Source organism: Balaenoptera physalus (assembly GCF_965194825.1).
Source record: "Balaenoptera physalus genome assembly, chromosome: 3".
Taxonomy (NCBI): Eukaryota; Metazoa; Chordata; class Mammalia; order Artiodactyla; family Balaenopteridae; genus Balaenoptera; species Balaenoptera physalus.
The window spans coordinates 128,220,488-128,246,768 of record NC_138890.1 but is presented as its reverse complement, the minus strand read 5'-3'; the positions used below and the strand labels follow the sequence as shown (position 1 = coordinate 128,246,768).

General features: G+C 36.6%; 2 protein-coding genes across 7 annotated transcripts in view; both read left to right on the top strand.

Annotated features, from left to right (window-relative positions):
* The window catches only part of IPO11 (importin 11), a 239,983-nt gene that overhangs the window by 133,749 nt on the left and 79,953 nt on the right, over positions 1-26,281 (top strand). The window lies entirely within an intron of this gene.
* On the top strand, positions 2,745-16,486 carry LRRC70 (leucine rich repeat containing 70). Its single transcript, XM_082457243.1, has 2 exons — positions 2,745-13,165; positions 13,665-16,486. Exon 2 carries the CDS (start codon positions 13,676-13,678, stop codon positions 15,569-15,571), a length of 1,896 nt encoding a protein of 631 aa, XP_082313369.1. The 5' UTR covers positions 2,745-13,165; positions 13,665-13,675; the 3' UTR covers positions 15,572-16,486.

Genomic DNA, 26,281 nt, shown 5'->3' with positions numbered 1-26,281 from the left:
AAACCCGTGTCCCCTGCATTGGCAGGTGGATTCTTAACCACTGCACCACCAGGGAAGCCCAATGATTGCTACATTGTTGAAAGCTGCACAGAATCCACACAAGTAATGCTTCATTTCACTAACATTCGCAATATGAGGTGATATATCTTGTTTTTAAAACATTAGGATTGGTGGCCTCTTTTCATGAGCTGCTGAGTTCATCATGTTGCTTAAGATCTTTCTTCATGAAGGATTTGTTTTTTTAACCTGTAACACCATCTGGGCCTGGTATTTTGGGGGATGGTAGCTTTTTGATAACTTTCTCAATTTCTTCCATTGTTACTGGTCTATTAGGTTCTCTCATCTAGAGTCAGTTTTGGTAACTGGGTTTCCCGTTGCCACTGGCGCCTGGCTCCACGCCTGGTAGCCCCCGCCTGCAGGTTGGTGAGCCTGCTAGCCAGCACTGGCGCAGACGCAGACCTTAATCGACCTCAGAGCATGGGGTGGAGCGTCGGAGAGATTATTTCATTACCAGGAATGTTCTCTAAATACTTTGACCAATGAGGCATAAAACTACTTTATTTTAATTACATTCCAGCTACCTGTTTGCTTTCTAATATCCTAATGTTAATGAGTAGTAGTGGAACAGTATGAGGATAAATGTGGTTTTTGTATTTGCGGGGTAACAGTCAAGTGAAGAGGACAGAGTTAAAGAATTATAGAACTACAGAATAAAAATGATAACAGTTGACACGGATACTGTGCAGCTGCCAGATTAGGGCATTAATGCAGTACAGAAGGACTTTCCTGAAGAAATGTTTGCTGAGATATGAAGAGGAGATATTAACTCTAGTTCGTTGAGAGAAATTAACTCCAGTTAATTGAGTTGAGAGAGAATGAGTATTCCAAACAGGCAGAACAACCTGGGCAAAGGCTCTGTAGCTGGAGGGGTGAGGGCGCCTTCAGGAAACTGAAAGAAGGCCAGTGTGGCAGCCATTAGAGCGAAGGGAGTAAGAGCAATAAAGCTGGAGAGCTAGGCTGAGAATAGAGCATAAATCCTAGGAAAGTAAGGCCTTCAAGGGAGAGTCAGTTTTATTCTCTGAGATGAATCAGGCAGTTACTAGTTTTCACCTAGCAATACGGTTACAGATAATTTACTCATTGTAAATTTGCTGCTGCCCAACTTATCACATACTGAAAATGTTAGAATTCAGGTCTTTAATTTTTGATCTAGTGTTTGCTTGCATGTTTGCTGCCAGCATTCATTCTTGGCTTATTCATTCATTTATTTGTTCAATAAACATTACGAAATACAAATGCCTCCATAGTAGACCCTGGGTGCTTTAAAATGTAGGTTTTAATATTTTTCAGATACGGCAAGGCCAACAGATCAGGGACAGTTGCCATTGAAACTGTTTGTTATTCACAGTTCCCAAGAGGAAGGAGCATACCACACCACACAGAACCACATGGGGTAACACCAGGGTTGGTCAAGAGACAGAGGGAGAGAGGGGGAAATGTGGGCAAGAGCCTTTATTGCGCTTTCTGTGGGAAGGGATGGGAAAGCAAGGGTAAGCCGGTTTAGGATTGGCAAGTTCGAGTAATTTTAGGAGGCTACAGGGTGTAGGGACTGTCATGAGTTGTCTGGTACCTGGCCCTAGGTTAGTTAGGAGAAGGGAGATAGTGGCATGGAGTGTAAGAGCTTGATAGTTGGAGTAAGGGCTCTGGATCAGTTAGTTTGTGTGTGAAATATGTGCTCAAATGCAGCCATTTTCTATCTCTCGGAATTGGCTAACCCTAAGAGGGCCAGTCTTTCCAGGTTAAGCAAGGTCCCATCTGTCAAAGCATCAGCATACAGAAAATAGAAAGGCATAATCAATACACTGAGTATTAATTGTCTCTTGTTCTTAGCACCATGACTAACACATAGTAGGTGCACAGTAAGTTAATTGAATGAATTTAATAAATATTTACACTGTAATCGTGTGTTATTTTTTCTCCCACTTAAATAACATTTTTTTCTGAACATCTAAATGTTCAGAAATGTTTATGCCTGAAAAATTAAGCTAATTTGATCTCTCAATTTGTCAGTCCTAGTTGGAAGTAAAGCATACTTTTTGGTCAGTCTATTAAAAAGTGCACTTTTTGAGGTAAATAGATCATTGTTTAATTTTGTCATATTAACACACCATAAAAAGGTGTTCACATTTAGCAACCCTTTAAGAGGGGTGTTTTTATGTATACTCTGATTTGTAGTATTGTTGCAAATTAGGAGTTCTTCGAATGGGGCTACTTTAGGCATACTTTTTTTTTTTTTTAAAGCCTTGCTTTTTTTTTTTTAATTAATTAATTAGTTTATTTTTGGCTGTGTTGGGTCTTCGTCTCTGTGTGAGGGCTTTCTCTAGTTGCGGCAAGTGGGGGCCACTCTTCATCGCGGCGCGCGGGCCTCTCCCTATCGCGGCCTCTCCCGTTGCGGAGCACAGGCTCCAGACGCACAGGCTCAGTAGTTGTGGCTCACAGGCCCAGTTGCTCCGCGGCATGTGGGATCCTCCCAGACCAGGGCTCGAACCCGTGTCCCCTGCATCAGCAGGCAGCCTCCCAACCGCTGCGCCACCAGGGAAGCCCTAGGCATACTTTTAATCTGTTTATTAAAGTCAACATATAAATATATATATATCAGGTTGGCCAAAAAGTTCATTTGGGTTTTCTATAAGATCTACGGAAAACCCGCAGTTTTTGGCCAACCCTACACATGCACGCACACACACACACGTATATTTATACATACATATATATATATATATATATATATATATATATTTATTTATTTATTTATTTTATACCTGACTGTTCAATACCCTTTGCAAAAAAAAAAAGGTGTGGAATGAATTTAGATGTATTACTTTGAAAAGTATGTGTCATTTAAATTTAAATTGGTCATTTGAGCATTAAATATAGTTTCATAAATTTAGAGAGGAGGGAGTGTGAGATTGTGGGATTTGGAATTGAATTTTTGTTCATACACTTGGGAAGTCACTTGGTTTCTTGGAATATCAGTTTACTGTAATGAATAATGAACAATTTATAGTGTTCTACAATGCTACAGTTAAAAAAATACATGCACAGGTTATACAAAGTATAGTTAAAGAAATTCCCAAGGCATTTAATAATAAACATTCAGTAAATACTGACAGTCCTTTTGCATCATTTGTTGTTTCCATGATAATGATGGTTAATTTTGGAATGAAAAGTCATTAGTGAACACATTTGTTTACACATATTATGTGCCATAATTTTTTTAAAAGATGAGAGATTTTGAGACATTATTTCTAAAGTGAATTAGTTATGAATTACCTTTTGTTTTCAATAAAGTAGATTAGAGCAATGGGTAATTTCAAACTACAGGTTCCTATACATTGTATAGGTATGATTTTATAAATGGGTTTCTGTAAGTAGGTTGAGATGGTATTGGAAGTCAAGTTGCCACTGAAAAGCTATGCTGTGTACGTGTGTCAAACTCTTGTGTCCCCTCTGGAGAAGAGATAGGAGAAGCCAATCTGAGAGGACTGATGGAAAGCATTTTATTCTTTACTTTTTGTGTGTACTTGATAGGCAAGATGATCAAGCCTTGGCTGAGCTATTTCAGTGTGCCATACAGTATTCTAGGTACAGAATCAGAGTGACAGAAGGCACCCTTAGTGATTATTCTGCCCTTTAGGTGAATGATCACTCCCTCCTCTTTTCCTTCAAATACTTACTGAATGTCTGTGGAATGCTAAATAGTGAGATTACTGTGGGGAAAACGGACATAGTCCTTGCATAGTCTAGGGTTTTTGTTTTATGGTGTTTGCTCTTATTATTGTTGTTTTTTCCCCTGAAGATTTAGCTTGAACTGATTTCTAACCTAGTTAGAACCTAGTATATATCCTAGTATTATCTGATTATATACTGATTTGTGGAAAGGGGCAGTGAGGTGTCAAGGGGGGAAGTTGTTTAGAATATTTATTTTGCCAGAGTTGACCACGCAATGAATAATCCTCCTTGGGTGTATTGAATGATGACTATTTCTCTTTCTCTCATTGTTATGTAGGGAAAATAGAAACATATAAAAGAGTACTTTGAGGATTCAGGACCTCAGCTGTTGAGGTTCTGCTCCTCATCTCCTTTTGAATATATGTTTTACTAATGGGATAGATACATTTAGATTTCCAAAAGAATAATCTTTGGATTATTAACGTTTTCCTTTGCATCTAACCTAATGCAATTTGCAGTAATTATTGGTTCAAATCATTTCAGTCTAACTGGGGAAAAACCCCTCTATAATGCAGCCTTTAATGTTTTTATTTTTTTGATTAGGCTATGCACATGTATCTTTTGGTAACAGAAGCTGGAGGGTGTAGACAAGATGATTTAGGAAGATGAACAGTTAGTTGGTGCCATAATTGCATGTTCACTGAGTAGTTTTGTGAAAGAAAGAGGTAAATTATTAATTCCTGGGCTTGGTGATTTTTTTATTGAAGGGTTATAATCATTTATAAGACTTTCTTTTTAAAGCCGAACGTCAACTTGTTCTTCTGGCAGGTCCTTTGTAAACCCATTGTCACCCCCCACCCAAAAGTTCGGTAGTTTTGGAAGTATTTTGAAGTGTTTCTATCCTCTCACCTTAGAATTTGAATGGAAAGAGTCCATTTTGGTTTTCATTTCCAATACAAATTCACTTTACCCTTGAAACATACAGCAGAACTAAAGTGCCCCTACCTTCCTTTCTAATATCAAGCCTGGGATACTGATACAACAAACATTCAGCAATATTTTTGAAGTTTCTATCATGTGCCAGGGCACCATGCTGTGCATTCAGTTTACACATTATTATTCAGTGCAGCCTGGCTTCTTAGAACAACAACAACTTATGTCTTCCGTCTCCTGTCCTAATTGCTTAGGAGAGTTCCTGAATGCTTGTGACTTTGGGACTACACTCTTAATGCTCTCCTCACATCTAGGACCAGCGCCGTGTCTACAAATTAGATAAGGGCTTCTGACAAACTTTTGATAATGTGGCAGTCATCTTATAGACCATGGGTAATGTTAACTAATCACCAACCATTGTATGGCATTAAGCTTCTTTTAAACAGATAACCCAAGAAAGCAATACTGTGAGTGAATAGGATTGCTTTGAAGTTTCAGGACCTTAAACTGTTTAATGAGAATAAGAGAAGATTCTGATTGAGAATGAGGTATTGATTGGGTCTAGGCCCTGAAGCAATATAGAAACATAATTTTTACAGAGTAGCTAGTTTCAACAAGGGGATAAAAACTAAGGAATACAAAAAGTCCTTCGACTTTTTCTATCTTGAATCCTGTGTACTTTCTGATTTTTCCTGTGTAGGTAAATACTTTCATAGCTTGAGGAGCATCTTACTTTTTGGGATTCTTTTCCTTGGGCTTCTGCTTTTACTCTAAGAGTCTCAGAGAGAAAAAGACACAGTGTGATGGAGAGGAAAGCTAACTTTAGCTTGAGATGCATGCTCTACCTACTATTTGTGTGACATTGGACCACTTTTTCCTCTCCGGGCCTCAGTTTTCAACAGTGAGGCATTTGAAACTAGTACCTGTGGGTTATTATTAGGTTAAATTGTAGAATGTATATTTAATGCCTATTAAAGTGTAATGCATATGATCGCTCAATAAATTGTTACCAAACAGGTCTGGCTGCTCACCACTCAAAAGTCAATACTCAAGAGGCAAGTGTTGGTAGAAATGGAAAACATTGCTTTTAACCAGAAAGCTGGCAATCTGGGGGGAAGGCGGCCTTGTGTCCCAAAACCAACTCTGAAGTTTCTGCTTGGCCATGAAAGTTTTTAAAGAGAAAAAGGGGAAGTAATCTCAGTTAATCATTGAGATTCGGGGTCAGAGTCATCACCATCTTTCCCTGCTTGCCAGCTTGTCGGCTTCTTGTGATCTTTCTTTAGATGCTATCTTGTTCACACAGTTTGCTCATAAGATTACTGAAGGGGAAGCTGGGAAAGAGATCTGGTCATCTGTTAATTATTTATTTTTCATTTCTACTTCTTTGATCTATGGAAAGAACCAACAGGTTAAGCAGGGTATTGTGTGATCAAAAGATTTGAAAGGTGTGCTAGGGCTGGAGATGAGTAAAGCATGGGGGTGCCAGGTTTAAGGTTAGTGACCATATAGCTCTGCTAAAGTGACAAAAGGGGCCTCCTGCAGAGAGCTCTTTCCTGCCAAAAGCTGCTTACAAAATGATTGTTACTCTATCAATCATTGCCACTATCTATCAAGTAACGCTGCTACCACTATTAATGTTACTACATCCGTCATTTTGACCAAGTGTGTGAGGGTACCATCTTAGGCTTTCCTGAGGCTTTCCCTCATTTACTCTGAGTCCTTCCCCCATTCAGTCTGTCCAAATGTGACCAATGCCACCATTTGAGGAAAGACTCTTATCTCCCTGCAGCTATTTCATGCACATCCCTTGGGCACACATGCGAGCACTTACTCATTATTCTTTTCATTATTGTTGTTGCCTCCATTTCACTTTTCAGGAATTGGCAGGTATTTCAACCCAGGAAGAAGCTTTTGTTGACTACTCTTTACAAAGTGATTGTATAGAGTTGACCCTCAGTTTGTATTTGCTACTCTTAACATTCCTCAGTGATGGCCCTTAAACCCCCTTATCTATTATAGACCAGAGAAAAATGTTTGGAATTCAGTCTGTAGGTTGAAGGGAAACTGGAGAAAGAGGGTAGAGGGTAGAGTTTGAGGTAGTTAAAGGTACAGTTTTATTGACTCACGATATCATTTGCTATCCTTTGATATTTCTTTATTTATCTCTCAGTTTTTCATTTGTCAAAACTCTTTCCAGTTTCTATGTCTAAAAGTGATTTCTGCCTCCTTGAAATTTTTTGACTGAATCATGCATCTTTTATCTTGGATTACTTGTCTATTTCTACTTTCTGTATTTTACCTCCTGGGCGTTTTAGAAGTTAGGCCCATGTGTTGAGATATAGTGAAGGGCTTAAAGGTCCAGACTCTGGAGGCACACTGGGTAGATGTGAATTCTTGCTCTTAAAATTCACTGTGTGACCTTGAGCAAAGTACTTAACCTGTTTCTGTCTCTTTCCTTACCTATAAAATGGAACTAAACTGTTGGATTATTTTGTATGTTGAGTGAGCTAATGTGTTTAAAATACTTAGAGCAATGCCTGGGAAGTAGTATATGCTCAGTAAATAAATTTTGCCTGTGATGATGATAATGTTGTACACATTTTTTTCCCTCTGTTTAACACTAAACATAGGATACTTGCTTACAGAATACCTTACATGGTCAGGAAGGATATTGTTAAAATGAGTATCTCAATTGAACATTTATTCTCTCTCAGGGTATCTTGAGCTGCTTGAGATCAGGGACCAGGATTTTGTTTATCTTTAGTATCCTTATAGTCTAGCACAATGCCTGACACATAGTAGGCTCTCAGTAATGTTATTGAATTGGATATATTTGATGGAGGTGAGATAACCAATGCACTCTGCTCCTCTCGGTCTTGGATACTTCTGAATACCCAATTACTCTTGTCAGAAACGTCCCACGTTTAATCCATCACCAAAGCTGTTGACTAGACCTATAAATGTATCTCAGATCCATAGCCTCCATTTCCACTTCCACTATCTTTATATAAGCTATCTTATTCTTTTTCTGGACTACTGCTTTAGTCTCGTAAACTGATCTCATATCTCCTCCAAGTCGTATTTCACAGAGAAGAAGACAGAACCATTTTTTTAAAAGGAAAAATGATCTTTTCCCTCTCCTACTTGAGAACTCTTCAGTGGCTTCCATGGAGTAACTTGTCCTACAGGGTCTGCCAAAATTTTGGCTTACTCCTTGAGTCTTATCTCAACGTACTCAGTCATTCTGCACCAGTCTTGCTGGCTAGTCTCTCTGTGTTTGGACTATGCTAAGCTTCTTTGACAAGAATTTTGACAAATTCTGTAAATTGGCATGCTTTTCAGTACCTTCAAAGCACTCTCTCTTTTTTTTATTGAACTATAGTTAATTTACAATATTGTGTTAGTTTCAGGTGTACAGCTTCAAATTCTTTTCCATTATAGGTTATTACAAGATATTGAATATAGTTCCCTGTGCTATACAGTAAATCCTTGTTATTTATCTATTTTACATATAGTGGTGTATCTATTTAATCCCATACTCCTAATTTATCCCTCAGCCTCCCTCTTTCCCCTTTGGTATTCATAAGTTTGTTTTCTGTGTCTTTGAGACTGTTTGTTTTGTGAATAAGTTCATTTTTATCATTTTTAGATTCCACATATAAGTGATATCTTTATAATACTTGTCTTTCTCTGTCTGACTTACTTCATTTAGTATGATAATCTCTAAGTCCATCCATGTTGCTGCAAATGGTAATAGTTCATTCTTTTTTACGGCTGAGTAATATTCCGTTGTGTGTGTGTCTCTGTGTGTGTGTGTGTGTGTGTGTACACACACACACACATACCCCACATCTTCTTTATCCATTCATCTGTTGATGTACACTTAGATTGCTTCCATGTCTTGGCTACTGTGAATAGTGCTGTTATGAACATTGGAGTGCATGTATCTTTTCAAATTAGAGTTTTCATCTTTTCCCAGGAGTGGGATTGCTGGATCATATGGTAGCTCTATTTTTAGTTTTTTAAGGAACATCCATACTGTTCTCAACAGTGGCTGCACCAATATACATTCCCACCAACAGTGTAGGAGGGTTCCCTGTTCTCCATTCAAAGTACTCTTTGTAAAACTGGTCATGATTGTAAATCAAACAAGTGTTTGTCTAGCAGTTTTTTATATGTATTTTGTTTTCTACCCACAAATATTTGTATTTGAAAATAAAAGGACTTAAAAACTGTTATTTTTTAATTGACAGAGTAAATTTGACTTTTTTGGGGGGGGTATACACTACTATAAATTTTCACACATGTAGATTTGTGAAAACATCACCACAATTAGAATACAAGGAATAATTTTATCACCTGAGGAAACTCCCTTTTGCTATATGCTTTAGGGAAGTCATCCTCCCCTTGACCCTTAACTCCTGGCAACCACTGATCTGTTCTCTTTCACTATAATTTTGTCTTTTTGAGAATGTCATATAAATGGAATCAGGCAGTATATATCCTTTTGAAACATAATGTCTTTTAAATCCATCCAAGCTATTGTGTATGTTATTAGAATGTTCTTATTTTATTGCTGAGTAGTATTCCATTGTATGGATGTACCACTTCAGCCATTGAAGGACATTTGGGTATCTAGCACATTTTTTTTTTTTTTTTTTTTTTTTTTTGGGCCACACTGTGGGGCGTGTAGGATCTTAGTTCCCCGACCAGGAATTGAACCTGCACCCCCTGCATTGGAAGGCGGAGTCTTAACCACTGGACCACCAGGGAAGTCCTTCTAGTACATTTTAATGACTTTCTCAGTAAATTCCATGAGCATGACAGCCTGGACTTGTTAGCATGTGTCCTCTTTCTGTCTTCCCGTCTCTTATTCTCTCTGTCTCTATGTGTGTGTATACAAACATTACACACATGCACCAACACACACACACCAACCATACATGGTGCTTTATTTTTGAACCATTTGCGTGAATTGCATCAGTCATTGCCTTTTGCTCCTAAATACTTAAGCTTTTAGTCGTCATGTCTTTGTAGTCTCTTCTACACTGTAATGTCGTTTCCTGAGTCTATCTCACTTATGACTAACATTTTTGAAAAATACAATTCTACTCTGTCTCCTTCTCTCCCTTTCTTCCTCCCTTACTCTCTCCCAGAATGTTCCTCATTTGGGGTTTGTCTGATATTTCCTCATGATTAGATCCAGGTTAATCATCCCTGTTTGGAATATTACATAAGCGATGTGTTCTTGAAATATCACATCTAGCAGTATGTGGTGTCTACCTGCTTCTCATTAATCATGTCAATTCTGGTCAAGGTGTTGTCCGATTTCTCTGCTGTGTGATACTTTTTTTTGTTTTTCCTGGCAACTGTTAAGCAATCTGTATTGAGATACTGCTCCTCATTAAAATTTTCCCCTACATTGAGCAAAATGATAATATTTTTTATTGTTACTGGACTAATTTTTATTGTAAACCCCATTTCAAGTTTTGATTCTTTTGATTTTAGGATCTATAAGTAATTTTTAAGATCCATAGTAAGATCAGTAACTGCTATTGTAAACCATTCTTTAGATGTAAACCCATCTTGATTGGTTTATACATAGACGCTATATGTCTAAATAATGCAGATGGCATATATGTAAAAGATGGTAATAGAACAGTTTTCCTCTTATTTTTGTATTTTTGTACTTGTGATGGAATTGCTGAATGGAAAGGAAATAGATATGTGTTGAAACTTAAGGCATGAGATTATTTAAAGATAGAGGTAGTACAAAAGAAGGTTTAGCAATAAGAATGAGAGAGAAATAATTTAGTGAGCCAGTTTCCTGGAAAGAAAAGAGAGGATGCCTACTTAGGAGGCTTAGTGTTCAGAAATAGTTCTAATGAATATTAGTAGGAATGAGAAAAGGGATATGAGGAACCATTTTGATGTATTATTCCAGAGCAAATTCATAATGTCAGAATTCAGATTGGGGAGAATTATATATTGTGCATTGGAGATACATGAAGATTTTATTAAACATGTTATAGAACTTAAAGCTCATGAGAGGATTTAAAATTACCTAAATAATACAGATTACTGTGAAATGAAAGTATTTAAAGCACAGGGAAATGTACCCTCCGGTAAGTGCAGTGGGAAGCTGGGAAACTTGAGTTCTTATCTAAACCTTGAGTGGGCAATTTTGCCACTAATTCGTGATGTGCTCATAGCAAGAAAGATGAAGAGGTCTCTGGTTCTTTCCCTGCATCAGCTTTCTTCAGGTTTTGACTTCTGTGGTCTTCTTTAGTAGTGATCACTTGTCTCTAAGAGCAACAACTCCTAGATGAACAGATCTTTACTTCAAGATCTAGTAAGAATAAATATTTTTGTCTGCTTTGGATATTTCTAGAACAGAGGACAAAATTAATTAATGAATGTTCTGATCTTGTTACCTTGTAGTTTACCCTCTTTAAATTTTATTTTGATTTCGATGGACCAATTTCTCTGACTTTTTCTAGACTGTAGGAGAGTAAAAAGTTTTCCTTGACTCTCTTAGGGTCCCTGGCTGGGTCTGAAAATTAAACTGAGAAAGACAAGACAACAGGATTAAAGCATACAAATTTAATGTACGTTTTACATGTCATGGGAGTCTTCATAAGGAAATGAAGACTCAAAGAAACTGTTAAACCCGTGTGTTTTTACACTGGGTTTGATGTAGAATGGCAAGTCATGGAAAGATATGGTATGGTAAAGGGTGTGAGGTAAGTATAATAAGCCAGGGGAAATTTTACAAGTCCCATTTGTTTGGATTCTTCTGACACCTCTTGTCTTTGGAGATAAGGATTCCTCCCATTATAGGGAGGGCACTTCTCACTTGAGGGTTTAACGACTTGTTTCAGGGGACAAGGGCAGGGAGTGTGGGGGTGTGGCTGGGGGTGGGAGAGGTCAGAGAGAGAAATTCCTGCTCATGCTGTATGCTCAGACTCCTTCAGCTTAAAGTATTCAGTATGCCAAGGTGCTATATTTTGGGGTACCGTGTCCTGAACCCCCTCATAATTCTTTAAGTTGTATGACACAGTTGAAAAAAATCTGTGAAACATACCTCATTATGCTTTGTATGTTATTGAAAATATGAAACAAAATGAACTTGAAAAACCTAGCTCTTGTTTCATCTTTACCTCTAATTTATGTCATTTCTCTGTCATTTGGTTTTTTGGTTGTTTTCTAATTTCTATGTTTATAAAATAGCAATTACAATAGCCAGCCACAAAGGATAGCTGTGAGATTTGTAAGTCATTTTGATAAAGATCTGTTATCTAGTATGCACCTCTGATTTTTTATTGTAATTGAAAGAAAGTGCTGGGTGTTATACAAAATATTAATATGGAAATAATTTATATTATTATCTGAAGTAGTTGTCTTGATGCGAAATAAAGCTGCTTTAATATCAAAAGGGAGTTATAGTATACAATTATATATATTATTACTGATATTTTAAGTGCATTGTCAGGGTATTAGTAATATTAATAAATGTCAGAATTAGAAAGTCTAAGCAGTCAGGTTTTTGAAAAATTAGTGACTAAACAATGTATAATATATACAGTTTATAGTCAACTCTTTAAATCCTTTAAAATATTATATTATGCACAGATACATTTTTATTGTAAAAAATTCGGGTTAATTCAGATGTATATATGGTCAAAAGTCATTAAAGGGCTTCTTTCACTCTCCTCAACTTTTCTTGTCAAAGATAACCTTTGTCAGTAACTTGGTATGCAACCTGATATCATTCTACAACTCAAGGCATATACCTTAATATATTAAGGTACTAATTGGTCGTATTCAATACTTTATATGCACCAATTTTTTTTAATTAAAAAAGAAGAGCACAGAAGAACAGCATCTGTCAAGTTCATTGTTCTAAATTACTTGTTTTTGCTACCTGTTTATTTTTAAGGAATAAAGCAAAATTGAAGTCTCTACTGTATATTCAAAACAATATAAATATTCTATGCATTTAAAAAATTCACAAAAGTTACATTACTGTATTTACATCTTATTTCAACTTGGTTTTTCCATTCGATAGCTATTTGTTGTTGATGTATACGGAGTTTGTTCGTTCTGAATATTTAAAATTTTCATGTTTAAAAAATACTTACTTTTAAAATGAAATATTTAGGTTTGTGCGTTAGGAAAACTCAAGTTAACTGCATTCTGAAAAAATAAGTTCCTGAGATTTCCTTTTAACAATACTTTTGAAACACAGATAACATTATTTCCTGTCTCTCAGTTTCCTGTATCCATGGCAACCTCTGTTTTACACACTAAGTGTGGAGGAACCAATGTGAAGAGTGGTGTTTCCTGAGCAAATTGTGACTTAAAAAAAAAAAGAGGTGGAGGGGTGGAGGTCAACAGTGCCACAAAAGAAATGGAGTTTAGAAATGTCGCTCTTCAGATATAGAAAGAAAACCTTTACTTGAATCAGCTGAGTGTTAATAATATGAATTTCCTGTTCTTGGTAAGATTATTTATTTAAATATGAACTTTTAGCTGAAACAAAAAATAATTTGGTTTGTAAAAACCTGTAGTTTAAAGGGAGCTTAATTGTTCTGTATTGAATGTGTGTAATTCCTAAATTATAATGTTGTTTAATTGATATTAGACTTTAAGTTGATAAAGGGGCATATTATATCCAAAGATCTTTATCCCTGCATCATCATTTGTCACTTTAGTTATAGTCAGTTGTAATATTTTAAGTTAGCAAACATTTTATTTTGCAGTTCATTAAATTTGAATTATCATTTTGTCAAACAGTGGGTTAATGGCCTGGAGGTGCTAATAATTCTAGAACGTATTTCAGCCTTACTGTTTTATGCTATCACCATAGTATGATTTATGATATTTAGTATTATGGCTGATCCTAATAAAATAAAATAGAGTATAGAATTTCTAGTATTATAAAACTTTTATTTAAAGAACTTTTTGATGATTTAAAGTTTTACCTTTTCTTTTTATAGCCAATTTTGATATGAACAGAAAAACCAAGAACAGGGCTATGTGTGGAGTACGTTTTTCTCTGCCTTGCCTACGACTGTTTCTACTTGTTACCTGTTATCTTGTGTTATTATTCCATAAAGAGATACTTGGATGTTCGTCTGTTTGCCAGCTCTGCACTGGGAGACAAATTAACTGCCGTAACTTAGGCCTTTCAAGCATTCCTAAGAATTTTCCTGAAAGTACAGTTTTTCTATATCTGACTGGAAATAATATATCTCATATAAATGAAAGTGAATTAACTGGACTTCATTCTCTTGTAGCGTTGTATTTGGATAATTCTAGCATTGTGTATGTATATCCAAAAGCTTTTGTTCATTTGAGGCAGCTATATTTTCTATATCTGAATAATAATTTTATAAAACGCTTGGATCCTGGAATATTTAAGGGACTTTCCAACCTTCGTAATTTATATTTACAGTCTAATCAAGTATCTTTTGTTCCAAGAGGAGTATTTCATGATCTAGTTTCAGTTCAGTACTTAAATCTACAAAGAAATCGCCTCACTGTCCTTGGGAGTGGTACGTTTGTTGGTATGATTGCTCTTCGGATACTTGATTTATCAAACAATAAAATTTTGAGGATATCAGACTCAGGCTTTCAACACCTTGGAAACCTGGATTGTTTGTATCTAGAAGGTAATAATTTAACAAAAGTACCGTCAAATGCTTTTGAAGTTCTTAAGAGTCTTAAAAGACTTTCTTTGTCTCATAACCATATTGAAGCAATACAGCCCTTTGCATTTAAAGGACTTGTCAACTTGGAGTATCTCCTTCTGAAAAATTCAAGAATTAAAAATGTTACTAGGGATGGGTTTAGTGGAATTAGTAATCTTAAACATTTGATCTTAAGTCATAATGATTTAGAAAATTTAAATTCTGACACATTTAGCTTGTTAAAGAATTTAATTTACCTTAAGTTAGATAGAAACAGAATAATCAGCATTGATAATGATACCTTTGAAAACATGGGAGCATCTTTGAAGATTCTTAACCTGTCATTTAATAATCTTACAGACTTACATCCAAGGGTCCTTAAGCCATTATCTTCATTGACTCATCTTCAGGCAAATTCTAATCCTTGGGAATGTAACTGCAAACTATTGGGTCTTCGCGACTGGTTAGCATCTTCAGCCATTACTCTAAACATCTATTGTCAGAATCCCCCATCCATGCGTGGCAGAGCATTGCATTATATTAAATGGACTGACTTTACAAATTGCGTTACATCTTCAACAAATGTATCCAGAGCTTGGGCTATAAAATCTCTTCATATTCATCACAAGACCACTGCATTAATGATGGCCTGGCATAAAATAACCACAAATGGGAAACATTTGGAAAACACTGAGAGTGTTACTTTCTGGGAACGAATTCGTACTTCACCTGCCAGTAGATTTTTTCAAGAGAATACCTTTGGTAATCCATTAGAGACTACTGCAGTGTTACCTGTGCAAATACAGCTTACTTCTCCTGTTAACTTGAACTTGGAAAAAAACAGTGCTCTACCGATTGATGCTGCTTCGGTGTCAGGGAAAACATCTCTAATTTGTACACAAGAAGTTGAAAAGTTGAATGAGGCTTTTGACATTTTGCTAGCTTTTTTTATTTTAGCTTGTGTTTTAATCGTTTTTTTGATCTACAAAGTTGTTCAGTTTAAACAAAAACTAAAGGCACCAGAAAACTCAGGGGAAAATAGACTTGAATACTACAGCTTTTATCAGTCAGCAAGGTATAATGTAACAGCTTCAATCTGTAACACTTCCCCAAATTCTCTAGAATGCCCTGGTTTGGAGCAGATTCGACTTCATAAACAAATTGTTCCTGAAAGTGAGGCACAGGTCATTCTCTTTGAACATTCTGCTTTATAATTCAACTGAATATTGACTATAAGAAAACCTCAGTGTCATGGACATGAATAAAACTGAAGCATCCTTATAGAATTATAGACTTTATTTGGATATATAATGAATTATATGAGCTTAGCATTAATAAATATATGTTTTTAATAATTTGTGAATACTGTATTCATTCAGCAGATATTTTCTTTGATAAGCACTGTATTAAGTAATTAATAATAACTAATGTTTCTGTGTACCAAGCACTATGCTAAATACTTCATATATAACATTTAATCCTTAAAAAGCCTTATAAGGTAGTACTATCTACATTTTATAGGTAAGGAAACTTAGGCAGAGTGAGTTTAAGAAACTGTCCCAAATTCTCACAGCTTGTGACACTTTTTAGGTCTGTCTGATTCCAGAGCCCATACTTTTAATTTTATACTATACTGATGCCTGGGTGCTAGGGTTATAATTGTGAATAGCATGGACATGGTTCCTATTCTCAGCAGAGCTTGAAAATGTAGAGGAGGACACACATGGTTATTGTACAGTATGATAAATACTGCACTTGAAGGTACTATCTTGAGTAACATATGTGGAGGTGAGAGATAGCTTTATGAGAAAAGTGACATTGAAACTGGATTGCAAAGGATAGGTAGAAATTAGCCCAGCGAAAGAGAGCTGAATAGTAGGTAGAGGGTTGAAGAAATAGAATACTGCTTTTCAGGAACTAAAATTCAGTCCAACTGGAGTTGTGAGTGGTATTATGAGATTTGCAGCTAGAGAAAGAAATCAGACGATGAAGGATGTTGTAATTTCATGTTTTTCCCTAGGGCAGCAGGGAGCCATGGAAAGATTTTAAGCATTGTTAAGGGAACCAAATGCTGCTGTTTGACTACACATTCAAGGATTCTTTGTTTTAAATAAATTCATTCATTTATTCATTTATTCATTTATTTATTTATTTATTTATTTAATTTTGGCTGCACTGGGTCTTCGTTGCTGCATGGGGGCTTTCTCTAGTTGTGGTGAGCAGGGGCTACTCTTCATTGTGGTGCGCAGGCTTCTCATTGCAGTGGCTTCTCTTGTTGCAGAGCACAGGCTCTAGGCACGTGGGCTTCAGCAGTTGTGGCTCGCGGGCTCTAGAGTGCAGGCTCAGTAGTTGTGGCGCACGGGCTTAGTTGCTCTGTGGCGTGTGGGATCTTCCCGGACCAGGGCTTGAACCCGTGTCCCCTGCATTGGCAGGCGGATTCTTAACCACTGAGCCACCAGGGAAGTCCCAAGGATTCTTTTAAACATTTAGTATTTGGCAAATACCATCTGAAAGTGCACTCTTTCTGGAAGGAACAAGACTAGAAGCAGGATTAATCTGAATCTCCCATGGAGTGATCACTGATTCATGGGAGAGACGCTGGAGCCCTGGACTGGGGTGGTGGCAGAGAGGATGGATGGATTCTAGAGCTACTTTGGAAGGTGCCTTGGTGATTGGCAGAGGCATGGCAGGTGAGGGAGAAATCAGATGTTAGGTTTTTGGAAAATATTTGCCCTTAGACTACAGGCAACATTTTAGAAAACTCTTGTTTATTTATAAACCACATACAGAAGTAAATACACCTGTTTTAATCACTACTTAGGTCAAGAAATAGAACATTCAAACATAACATATATGTGGACATTTCTTGAACTTAAGAATTATAGAAATAACCAAGTGTTTAAGCTTTAAGGTGGAGGGGGACCCACATGTAATAAGGGCATTTTCACTCCATTATCTTACCCACAGCATAACAAAAACAGTAAAATTTGCCATATTTGTTTTTAAGCTTTGCCAAAATGGGAAAAGAAAGCCTGGAAACCTTTTACAAGGTTCTGAAAATGAGCTTTGATGTTAGGTCTTCCTACCAAGTTGGTCCCTCATTCACTTCCCCACATCCTATTGTACTTCTTGTTCTTCCTTGTTAGAAGGATCTCACTCCTTGCTTGTCTTCTGTTACTGGGCCAGACTGGAAAACGTATGCATGGACTTGTAATATGTTGTGCTGCTCTGGACTAAGAGGAAAGAGAACAGGGTACGTGAAACCAAAGAGAAGGTTGTTCTCTTTGCCGGTTAGACTTTGTTTTTATGCATCGCCTACTGAATAGTAACTTAATTTTTTTTCTCCTGAGAAGGCCCATTTCATTTCTCATTAAAACTTTTATTTTTCTTTTCTGTTATTGGACTTACTGATAAGGCCTTAGGTGAGTGGGGAGGGATATGCATCAGTTGTCTCAAATTATTATCTAGTTAGTTAATGATTTCACAGTTATGGAGCAATATTAACAAGGTGATGAGCCCATGGTTTTCAGTATTATACTGTCTCAAGTATAGTTTTTTAAAAGTGCCCTCTATCTCTAGTCATCACTCTACTGAAGTTGGTAGGCTCTTGTGGCTGCATACTTTAATGTGAGAAGCCCTGTGGGTTAAAAGATAAATATGGTGAAAGCAGCATGAATGAAAGGAGTGGATAGTATGCGTTCTGCTGGTCCAAATGTGCCTTGTTTCATTGTTCCTGACTCCTGAGGCATCATGTGACATAGTAGAGGGCACTATATTTTAGTGGGAAGTAGTTTTTTGATTGTTAATAGTGTGTAATTGTAACATACAATACTTTCCTTTTATCTCCATGTCTTCCCGTATGTCTTGAGTTTCCAGTACCTGAGCATAAACTCTTGCCTGTCCTTAGTTTGGATATTGGCTTTGGAAAAGCTCACTTTTTGCCAGATACCTTCTCTGATACTCTTCCTAGCCTTAATTCTATTCTTAATACATAAGTTCACATTTTCTTTGTATTTTGTTTGAGGTCCCATGGAGCAAAAATTTTTATGTTCTAGTTCAGTTTCCTCATGTTTTGGCTTTCAGAACCCCTTTTCTTAAATCATCTGCTTCTCATCTATGAAAGCCTCCTAAGGCATTGTCTTCTAGAATGGGGACCTCTGAGATAAAAGAAGAAAATATGTATTGGTCTCTACCCCTGATTCTTGGCACAGAGCTCCTGAAACCCTTGTAATTTCCTAAGTGATAAGAACATTAGGAGCATCTTTTTTTCTGACGAGGCAACTCTGGGGTGGGCTCCTAGATTGAGGTCACCAGAGAGACTGAGCCACGATTAGAGGCTTGGAATTTTCAGCTCCAAGCCCCATCTTCCACAGAGGGGAGATGAGCTGGAAATGGAGTTAATAATTGAGTATGTATGTAAGGAATTCTCCATAAAATCCCAATAGTAGGGTGTTCAAGGAGCTTCCAGATGGGGGAACACACCCACATCGGAAGGGTGATACACCCCAACTCCACAGGGACCATAGCACTTGTGCTCAGGACCCTCCCAGACCTTGCCCTCTGTAGCTCTTCATCTGGCTGTTCATCTGTATTCTTTATCATATATTTTAGTAAACTGGTAAACATGTTTCCCTGAATTCTGTGATTTCTCTGGCAAATCAGTTGGACCTAGGGAGGAGTCATTGGAACCTTTGGCATCTGAGGGACTTGGGGGGTGGCTCAGTCTTGTGGGTCTGAGACCTTAACCTGTGGGATCTGACACTATCTCCAGGGAGATAGTGTTAGAATTGAGTTAAATTGTAGGTCATCCAGCGGGTGTCACAGAATGGCATGTTGGGAAAATCTTCCACACATTTGGTGACCAGAAGTAAAGTGTGCTGTGAGTAAAGAAGACTCACAAAAGAGAAACATAGTAGGGAAGAACAGGGTTTCTCCCTACTCGGGAAGGAAAAATCTGAGTTTTTTTCCATTAAGGACCATACCCTCCTGGAGTTTTATTCCTACTATAATTACAAGTAACCAGGTAAATTCAGGAAGTAGCATTCCTAGCAGATGGAATCCCTCCATGAAAGTCCTAAGACTACGAAAGTGTTTGTCAAAAAGAAGGCTGGTACAGCTGGAGAGTAGTATGAAAAGTTAGGTGAGGTCAGAGAGAGGTAGGCAGCAGCCAGGTGAGATGGGGTTGAGTGAACCATGATTAGGAGTTTGGATTTTTATGTGTAATGGGAAGTTACTGAAAGGTTAAACCCTTACTTACTTACTTTATTTATTTATTAAAAATTTTTTAACATCTTCATTGGAGTATAATTGCTTTACAATGTTGTGTTAGTTTCTGCTGTATAACAAAGTGAATCAGCTATATGTATACATATATCCCTATATCCCCTCCCTCTTGCGTCTCCCTCCCACCCTCCCTATCCCACCCCTCTAGGTGGTCACAAAGCACGGAGCTGATCTTCCTGTGCTACGCAGCTGCTTCCCACTAGCTATCGATTTTACATTTGGTAGTGTATATATGTCAATGCCACTCTTTCACTTCGTCCCAGCTTACCCTTCCCCCTCCCCGTGTCCTCAAGTCCATTCTCTACGTCTGCATCTTTATTCCTGTCCTGCCCCTAGGTTCTTCAGAACCATCTTTTTTTTTTTTTTTAGATTCCCTATATATGTGTTAGCATTCGTAAACCCTTACTTTAAAGCAAGGGAGACATGATCAGATTTTGCAAAAGAGCACTGTATAGAGAATGAATTAGGGGAAGCAAAGAGTGGAAGGGTCCCCATGTGGGAAGTTATGCAGTAGTTCAAACTAGAGACAGAATTGACTTGTAGCACACTAATTACAGTAGGAATATAGAGAAGTCGAAAAATTTCATAGATAAATGTGACAGAATTTGATGATAAATTGGGTTTTGGAAGGGTAAATGAGAAGGTCAAAACTGTATCCCAGGTTTCTGGCCTGAGTCACTGGGTGCTTAGAATTGCTCTGTAGTCAGATAAGGACAACTGGAAGAGAGCCTGATTTTGATTTTCTATCTTGTTTTCCTTTGTTTTTGTTGGGAAGGCACTCAAAAGTTTGGTGTTGGCTACCTTAAGTTAGAGATGCTTGTGAGACTGCCAAGAGTGGATGACGAGGATGTAGATGTAATAGGGTTCCAAAGCTCAGAGAGGTCATTGTGAGTGCTAGCAGTATTTAGGAGGGATTTGGCAATGTGCCTGAATGAGGCAGGTCTAAATAGCAGGCAGTTAACTCATTTTCCCTGTAAGAAAAATCTACATAAGGTTTTTGGTCAGCTTGAATATGTTGTATTTACAAAGCTGTAACAAAATAGTCAAATGCCTATTATATTGTTAGTTTAGTTACACATAAATATTTTAAAATAATGTAAATAGAGAGATTTTTTTCCCCCTGTTATTTCATGATAGTTTTATTCAAATGCTTCATGTAAATCTTTGACATCAATGTTCTCATCATCACAGACTTCCCTTCTGATCACGTAACACTGTTTTCCAGAGCACATTATCTTCATTTTGGTCTGAGCAGTGTGACATACAGCACTTCTCCAGAAATTTAACTCTAAGCCACAAGTATCTTTTCATATAACTTTAATAACGTTAACTAAGTTGGCTTTTTCGCATTTATCCTGAAGATATATGTTCATGATTGCCTTGTGATAACTTGTATAGCTCTGTTTTCAACAATGTCCACCATTTATAATGGTGAGGTCGTGCCTCCAACCCCATAATTACTAAATCTCTATTAAATTCTTTTGTATCACTTAAAAAAAAAAAGTTTGTCAAGTGACTCCTATAAGTTTTGAAAATAAGCATTGATTGGGTTTTTTCAGCCTAATGTCTTTTCCAAACAGTTCTGTGCCAGTCATTGATCATCTTCTTTTTAATGGAACCTTAGTATATCTTCACTGAGCAGTGTTTCTTAAAGCATAGTCTTCCTCTTGAAAATCATATAATATGGCAGTTTCTTCTCATCCCACTATACATAGATCACTGTAGTTATTTCTTATTGTCTTAAAGATAATGGCTTGCTTTTTCCCCCCACCTCTATGCAGTCAAAAAAGAAAAAAAAGTTAATTGGGGGAATGGTTTATAATATGTAAGGATAATTGTTGTATAAGCTTTAATTTTAAAATAACTTAGTGAACTTCCATTATGAACTTTTTATCCTTTTATTTCCTTGCCCAGTATTTGTCAAGGGAACTAGATTTATTAATACATACACTTTTCCATGACCACGAAGAGAATTAACTGTGTAGAAAGGGTGTATGTTTCCATTTAAGTGACAGAAGTATTTCCAGCCTAGGTCCTGGAAAATAAGGGAAAAACCTGATTTTAGTGTAAATGTCACCACTTCTATAACTTCCGATGTGGAAGGAATTCTGGAATAAGACCGATAAATCAAGGCTTTTTTCGTTTTCCTTTTTCTTTTAGTGAACTGCTGTTCTTTGCTTAATATTGTTAATATAAGCAGAAAAGTATAATTTACAGAATATTTTATTTGATTGTGGCTTTTAGTGCTTAAAAACTTATTTTCTTAAATTACCTTTACTTCATTGACCCTCTGACTTAGGATTTAATGATGTGAGTGAGTTCAGATATTATTAGGTGCAGTGTACGAATAGTGTAATTGTTGTCTGGTTAGAGCAGAGAAAATTTTAAAGTAACTGAAGTTCTGATTTCTTTCTTTCTTGGGCTTGCTACTATGAAAAACTTAAATCATCAATTTTCGATTATAAAACTGTTCAGAAAAAGTAACTGAAAATTTGATGTTTCTGCATTCCTGTTTTCCTCCAAGGCCCAAGGGAATGAAGATGTGATGTAAATGTGTAAATCCATCACTTACAGAGAAGTTATCTAAGGCACAGGCTCTATGATGATGGATCAGTTAATCTAAAAACTGGAAGTGTAAAATGCTTACTAGAAAAATACTAATAAAAATTGGATAAGTGGAAAGAAACTAGAGTCCTGTCCACATTTAACCTAATATTTATTGTTTAGGCTAACCAAATGAATATTAGAATATTTCTTTTATTTGTGCCTTTGGGATTAAAAATTTTGCACTATCTTTCTAGGGGCATTTTGTTTTCTGAACACCTGTGGCTGGGTTCATAGTGATACAAAAGGACAGAAATAATTTTAAGCCAGCATGATTTTTAAAGTTGGGTGAAAAACACAAGAAAGATGGATTTTTTTTTTCTTTAGTACATAGTTTTCAAAAGCAAGGAAAAATCACTCTGCGTGAAGTTTCTGCAGTTCACATATTCTACAGATACTGTTACATACCCAGAAAATGTCATACCTTTAGGAAATACTAAGTCAAGATTAAGAGCTGTAGTTTTACTCACGTGCATTTAACTGAAAAAGAAAAGTTTACTAAAAAGTATGTGGAATTGTTTTAAATGATCAGGTGGTCTTTACCCACTGAGTAAAATTTTTAATGCTCTCACCTACTTATTTAATGTTTGTGTCTATATATATATATATAGTACATCACTTACAACATACTTGAAGAACAAAACAAGCAGATGTTTAAGGAGGCCGGTCTTCTTTCTGTAGCGTAGTTGTAACTCTGATCTATGCAAATAAATTAATGTATCAACCAAGTATGTAAAATAAGAAAAGGAAAAGTGTGATAGGTAAAAAGGAAGATTACTAATACTTCTTGCCCTTCAGTTTTACTTTTATTCTCTCCTTTCATCCTTGATGTTAAACTTTCCTTGCATTTTCTAAGATGAATGTTTCAGATGTAGATTCCAACACAGCCACCTTCTGTTCTATTTTCTGCCTAATGTCCGGTGTAGACTAATCAATTGTAATATGTAATCTACAACTTAGTTACCTATACTTGTAATTTAAAAAAGAAATAAGTAAAAATAATATTGTTTAAAAAAAAAACAAGGGAGGGCAGTTTTCGAGCTTTGGGGATCATAAATTCCTATGATTATTTATTGTGTGTTCACATGATGCATAATGTTACCCTAAGGGACATAAAGAAATAAACGTAACACATGGGCTCTGCTTCATGTTACTTACCATCTTAGGGAGAGCGGGCATGCAGGCATGAAAAATTAAAGGACATAAGAAGAAAGTAATAAAAAAGGTGCCACATGAGTGGCACGCCACATGAGTAGTGCAGAGGTTTTATGCTATTGGAAATTCCAGGGGCAGAGTGCTCAATTACAGTGAGGTAAAGAGTGGTCAGGGAAGACTTCATGAAGAAAATGTGAATTATACATTGAATAGAAAAAAGGAGGGAGAACATTGTGAGAAGCAGGAAGGGAGTAAGCAGTTATTGGAGTCAGGAACTTCTGTATTCAGGAGGTGATGACTTAATGCCTGAAAGTGGTGGAAGGAAGAATAGTTCAATACCACTTTGGAAAGGTGGTTTTAGTAGAGCTTGCTGAGGCTCTCGATAGCCCTTGAAAGTTCTTAAATTAAGGAGAAAGAATAGAAGGCACCCATTTGCCTCCTTGAAGCCCTCAATAATAAGGAAATGAATAGAATCAGTTGGGTCCCATTTAGCATTGTGAAATGAAAATAAGTTTATATCAAATTTGGGATTCCTTTAGGAGAAGCATCTATCCTAATGCAGTAAATAAAGGATAAGTTAACTTGAAAATTCTAAGATCTCAAGTGGTGGTAGAATGATCCAGTCTCAAGTTTCGTGCTGGAGATTTCTCGCTGGATGATGCTCCATGGTCCAGTTGAAGTTTATAGCGATCAAATCAAGACATTAATTGAGAACAATCAACATTATACCACACAGGAGATGGCCGACATACTCAAAATATCCAAATCAAGCACTGAAAATCATTTGTACCAGCTTGGTTATATGAATCGCTTTGACGTTTGGGTTCCAAGCAAAAAAAAACCTTTTCGACCATATTTCCACATGCGATTCTCTACTTAAACGTAATGAAAAAGTTCCGTCTTTAAAACAAATTGTGACAGGTGATGAAAAGTGGATACTGTACAATAACGTGAAACGGAAGAGATGGTGGGGCAAGTGAAATGAACCACCACCAACCACACCAAAGGCCAGTCTTCATCCAAAGAAGGTGATGTTGTGTATATGGTGGGATTGGGAGTCCTCTAATTTGGGCTCCTTCTGGAAAGCCAAAAACAATTCCAACAAGTACTCCTAATTAGACCAACTGAAAGCAGCAGTCGACGAAAAGCGTCCGGAATTAGTCAACAGAAAATGCATAATCTTCCATCAGGATGACGCAAGACTGCGTGTTTCTTTGATGACCAGGCAAAAACTGTTACAGCTTGGCTGGAAAGTTCTGATTCATCCATCTTATTCACCAGACATTGCACTTTCAGATTTCCATTTATTTCGGTCTTTACAAAATCCTCTTAATGGAAAAAATTTCAATTCCCTGGAAGACTGTAAAAGGCACCTGGAACAGTTCTTTGCTCAAAAAGATAAAAAGTTTTGGGAAGATGGAATTATGAAGTTGCCTGAAAACTAGCAGAAGGTAGTGGAACAAAACAGTGAATACGTTTTGTTCCATAAAGTTCTTGGTGAAAATGAACAACGCGTCTGTTATTTTTACTTAAAACTTGAAGGAACTTTTTGGCCAACCCAATAAGTCAGAAACCTGTAAAATTGAGACAGTCAGTTATTCAGGATATCATAACCTGATTTTAAAAAAAAAAGGAACATCTCTTTTGTTGCTTCATTTCTTTGTCCTTTAGTTTCTAAGTTCCCTGAGGTGGCCATCTTTTTTATCCCCAGGGCCTATCAGGATGTCTAACATGTTTTGTGAGCTCATAAAATTCGACTAAAGTGAATGAACTTGACCATGGTGACCTATACACCAGGAAGAATTGGCCTAGGTAATATGACCACTTAACTCTAATCACTTCTTTCTTCGTGAGTTAATTGGTATCCTGGTATAAATCCACCTCTTATTAATACTCAGTAAGCCAGTCTTCTGAAGTCTGCTCATGGGGGTATACCAAGATAAACTTCTGGCTGGAATTATCAGTAATCAGTGTTTAGTTTTTTTTCTTTAAGCTCCTGAATGTTGTTTTTTCTACCGTGCTGTAGAAAACTGTGGGTTCCATATCCATGGATACAGAGGGCCTACCGTACTACACCATTTTATAGTATAAGGGACTTGAGCATCCATGGTTATCGAGGGACTGTTGTATAGACTAGCATGGAGTTTGGCTGTCTCTTTCAGGGATACTAGATTGCCGTGCCCTAGTTAATGTGAACTGCCACTTCATGGTAAGCACTGATTTTGGAGAATTAAGAGTTGAGTGAGATCTAAAATTACATGGTTTTCTCTGGCTACCTTTACTTCTCCCACATTACACCAGACACCAGATTTGAATGGATGTACACAAGAAGACTACTATTAGGAGATGATACACTGAGAATTCTAATAAAGTATTACTTGTAACTCCAGTATGTAATACACATAAAAGAAAAAACTGAGCTTTTTTCATAAAAAAACAAAAACAGTATAATACCTAGTTCCTGGCTTGTTGTATTTAAAGAAATAATGTATATAAGATTATCAAAGTACAATGACTTTTCTCCTTCCCTTTGTTCCTCCAAACCTATTGCTATTTCATTCCTGGTTTCCAGCTCTCTTTTGTTTCCATTTTAGATGTCTAATTACATTTTAAAGCATGTAATTCAGAAAGATTGTATATTACAAAAAAGATTTATTCTTAATTTATAAAGTACAGAGTTGAGAGTATTGTGTGGATAAAAAGGGAAACAAATGCTTAATCTTCAAAAAGAATCATAAAGAATACTGTCTATAAAAATTTTATTTTAAAGGCTTCTTCATAAATGTAACATTTACACATTTTTTTAATACTTAAAATAGGAAGAAAAGAATTTATGACTTCTAATGCTTGTTTTCTTTAAACATCTGTTCTGTATGCCAGGA

Excerpts from the sequence above, each read along its gene's own strand:
- LRRC70 (XM_082457243.1), top strand. The coding sequence starts at position 13,676 with ATGAACAGAAAAACCAAGAACAGGGCTATGTGTGGAGTACGTTTTTCT.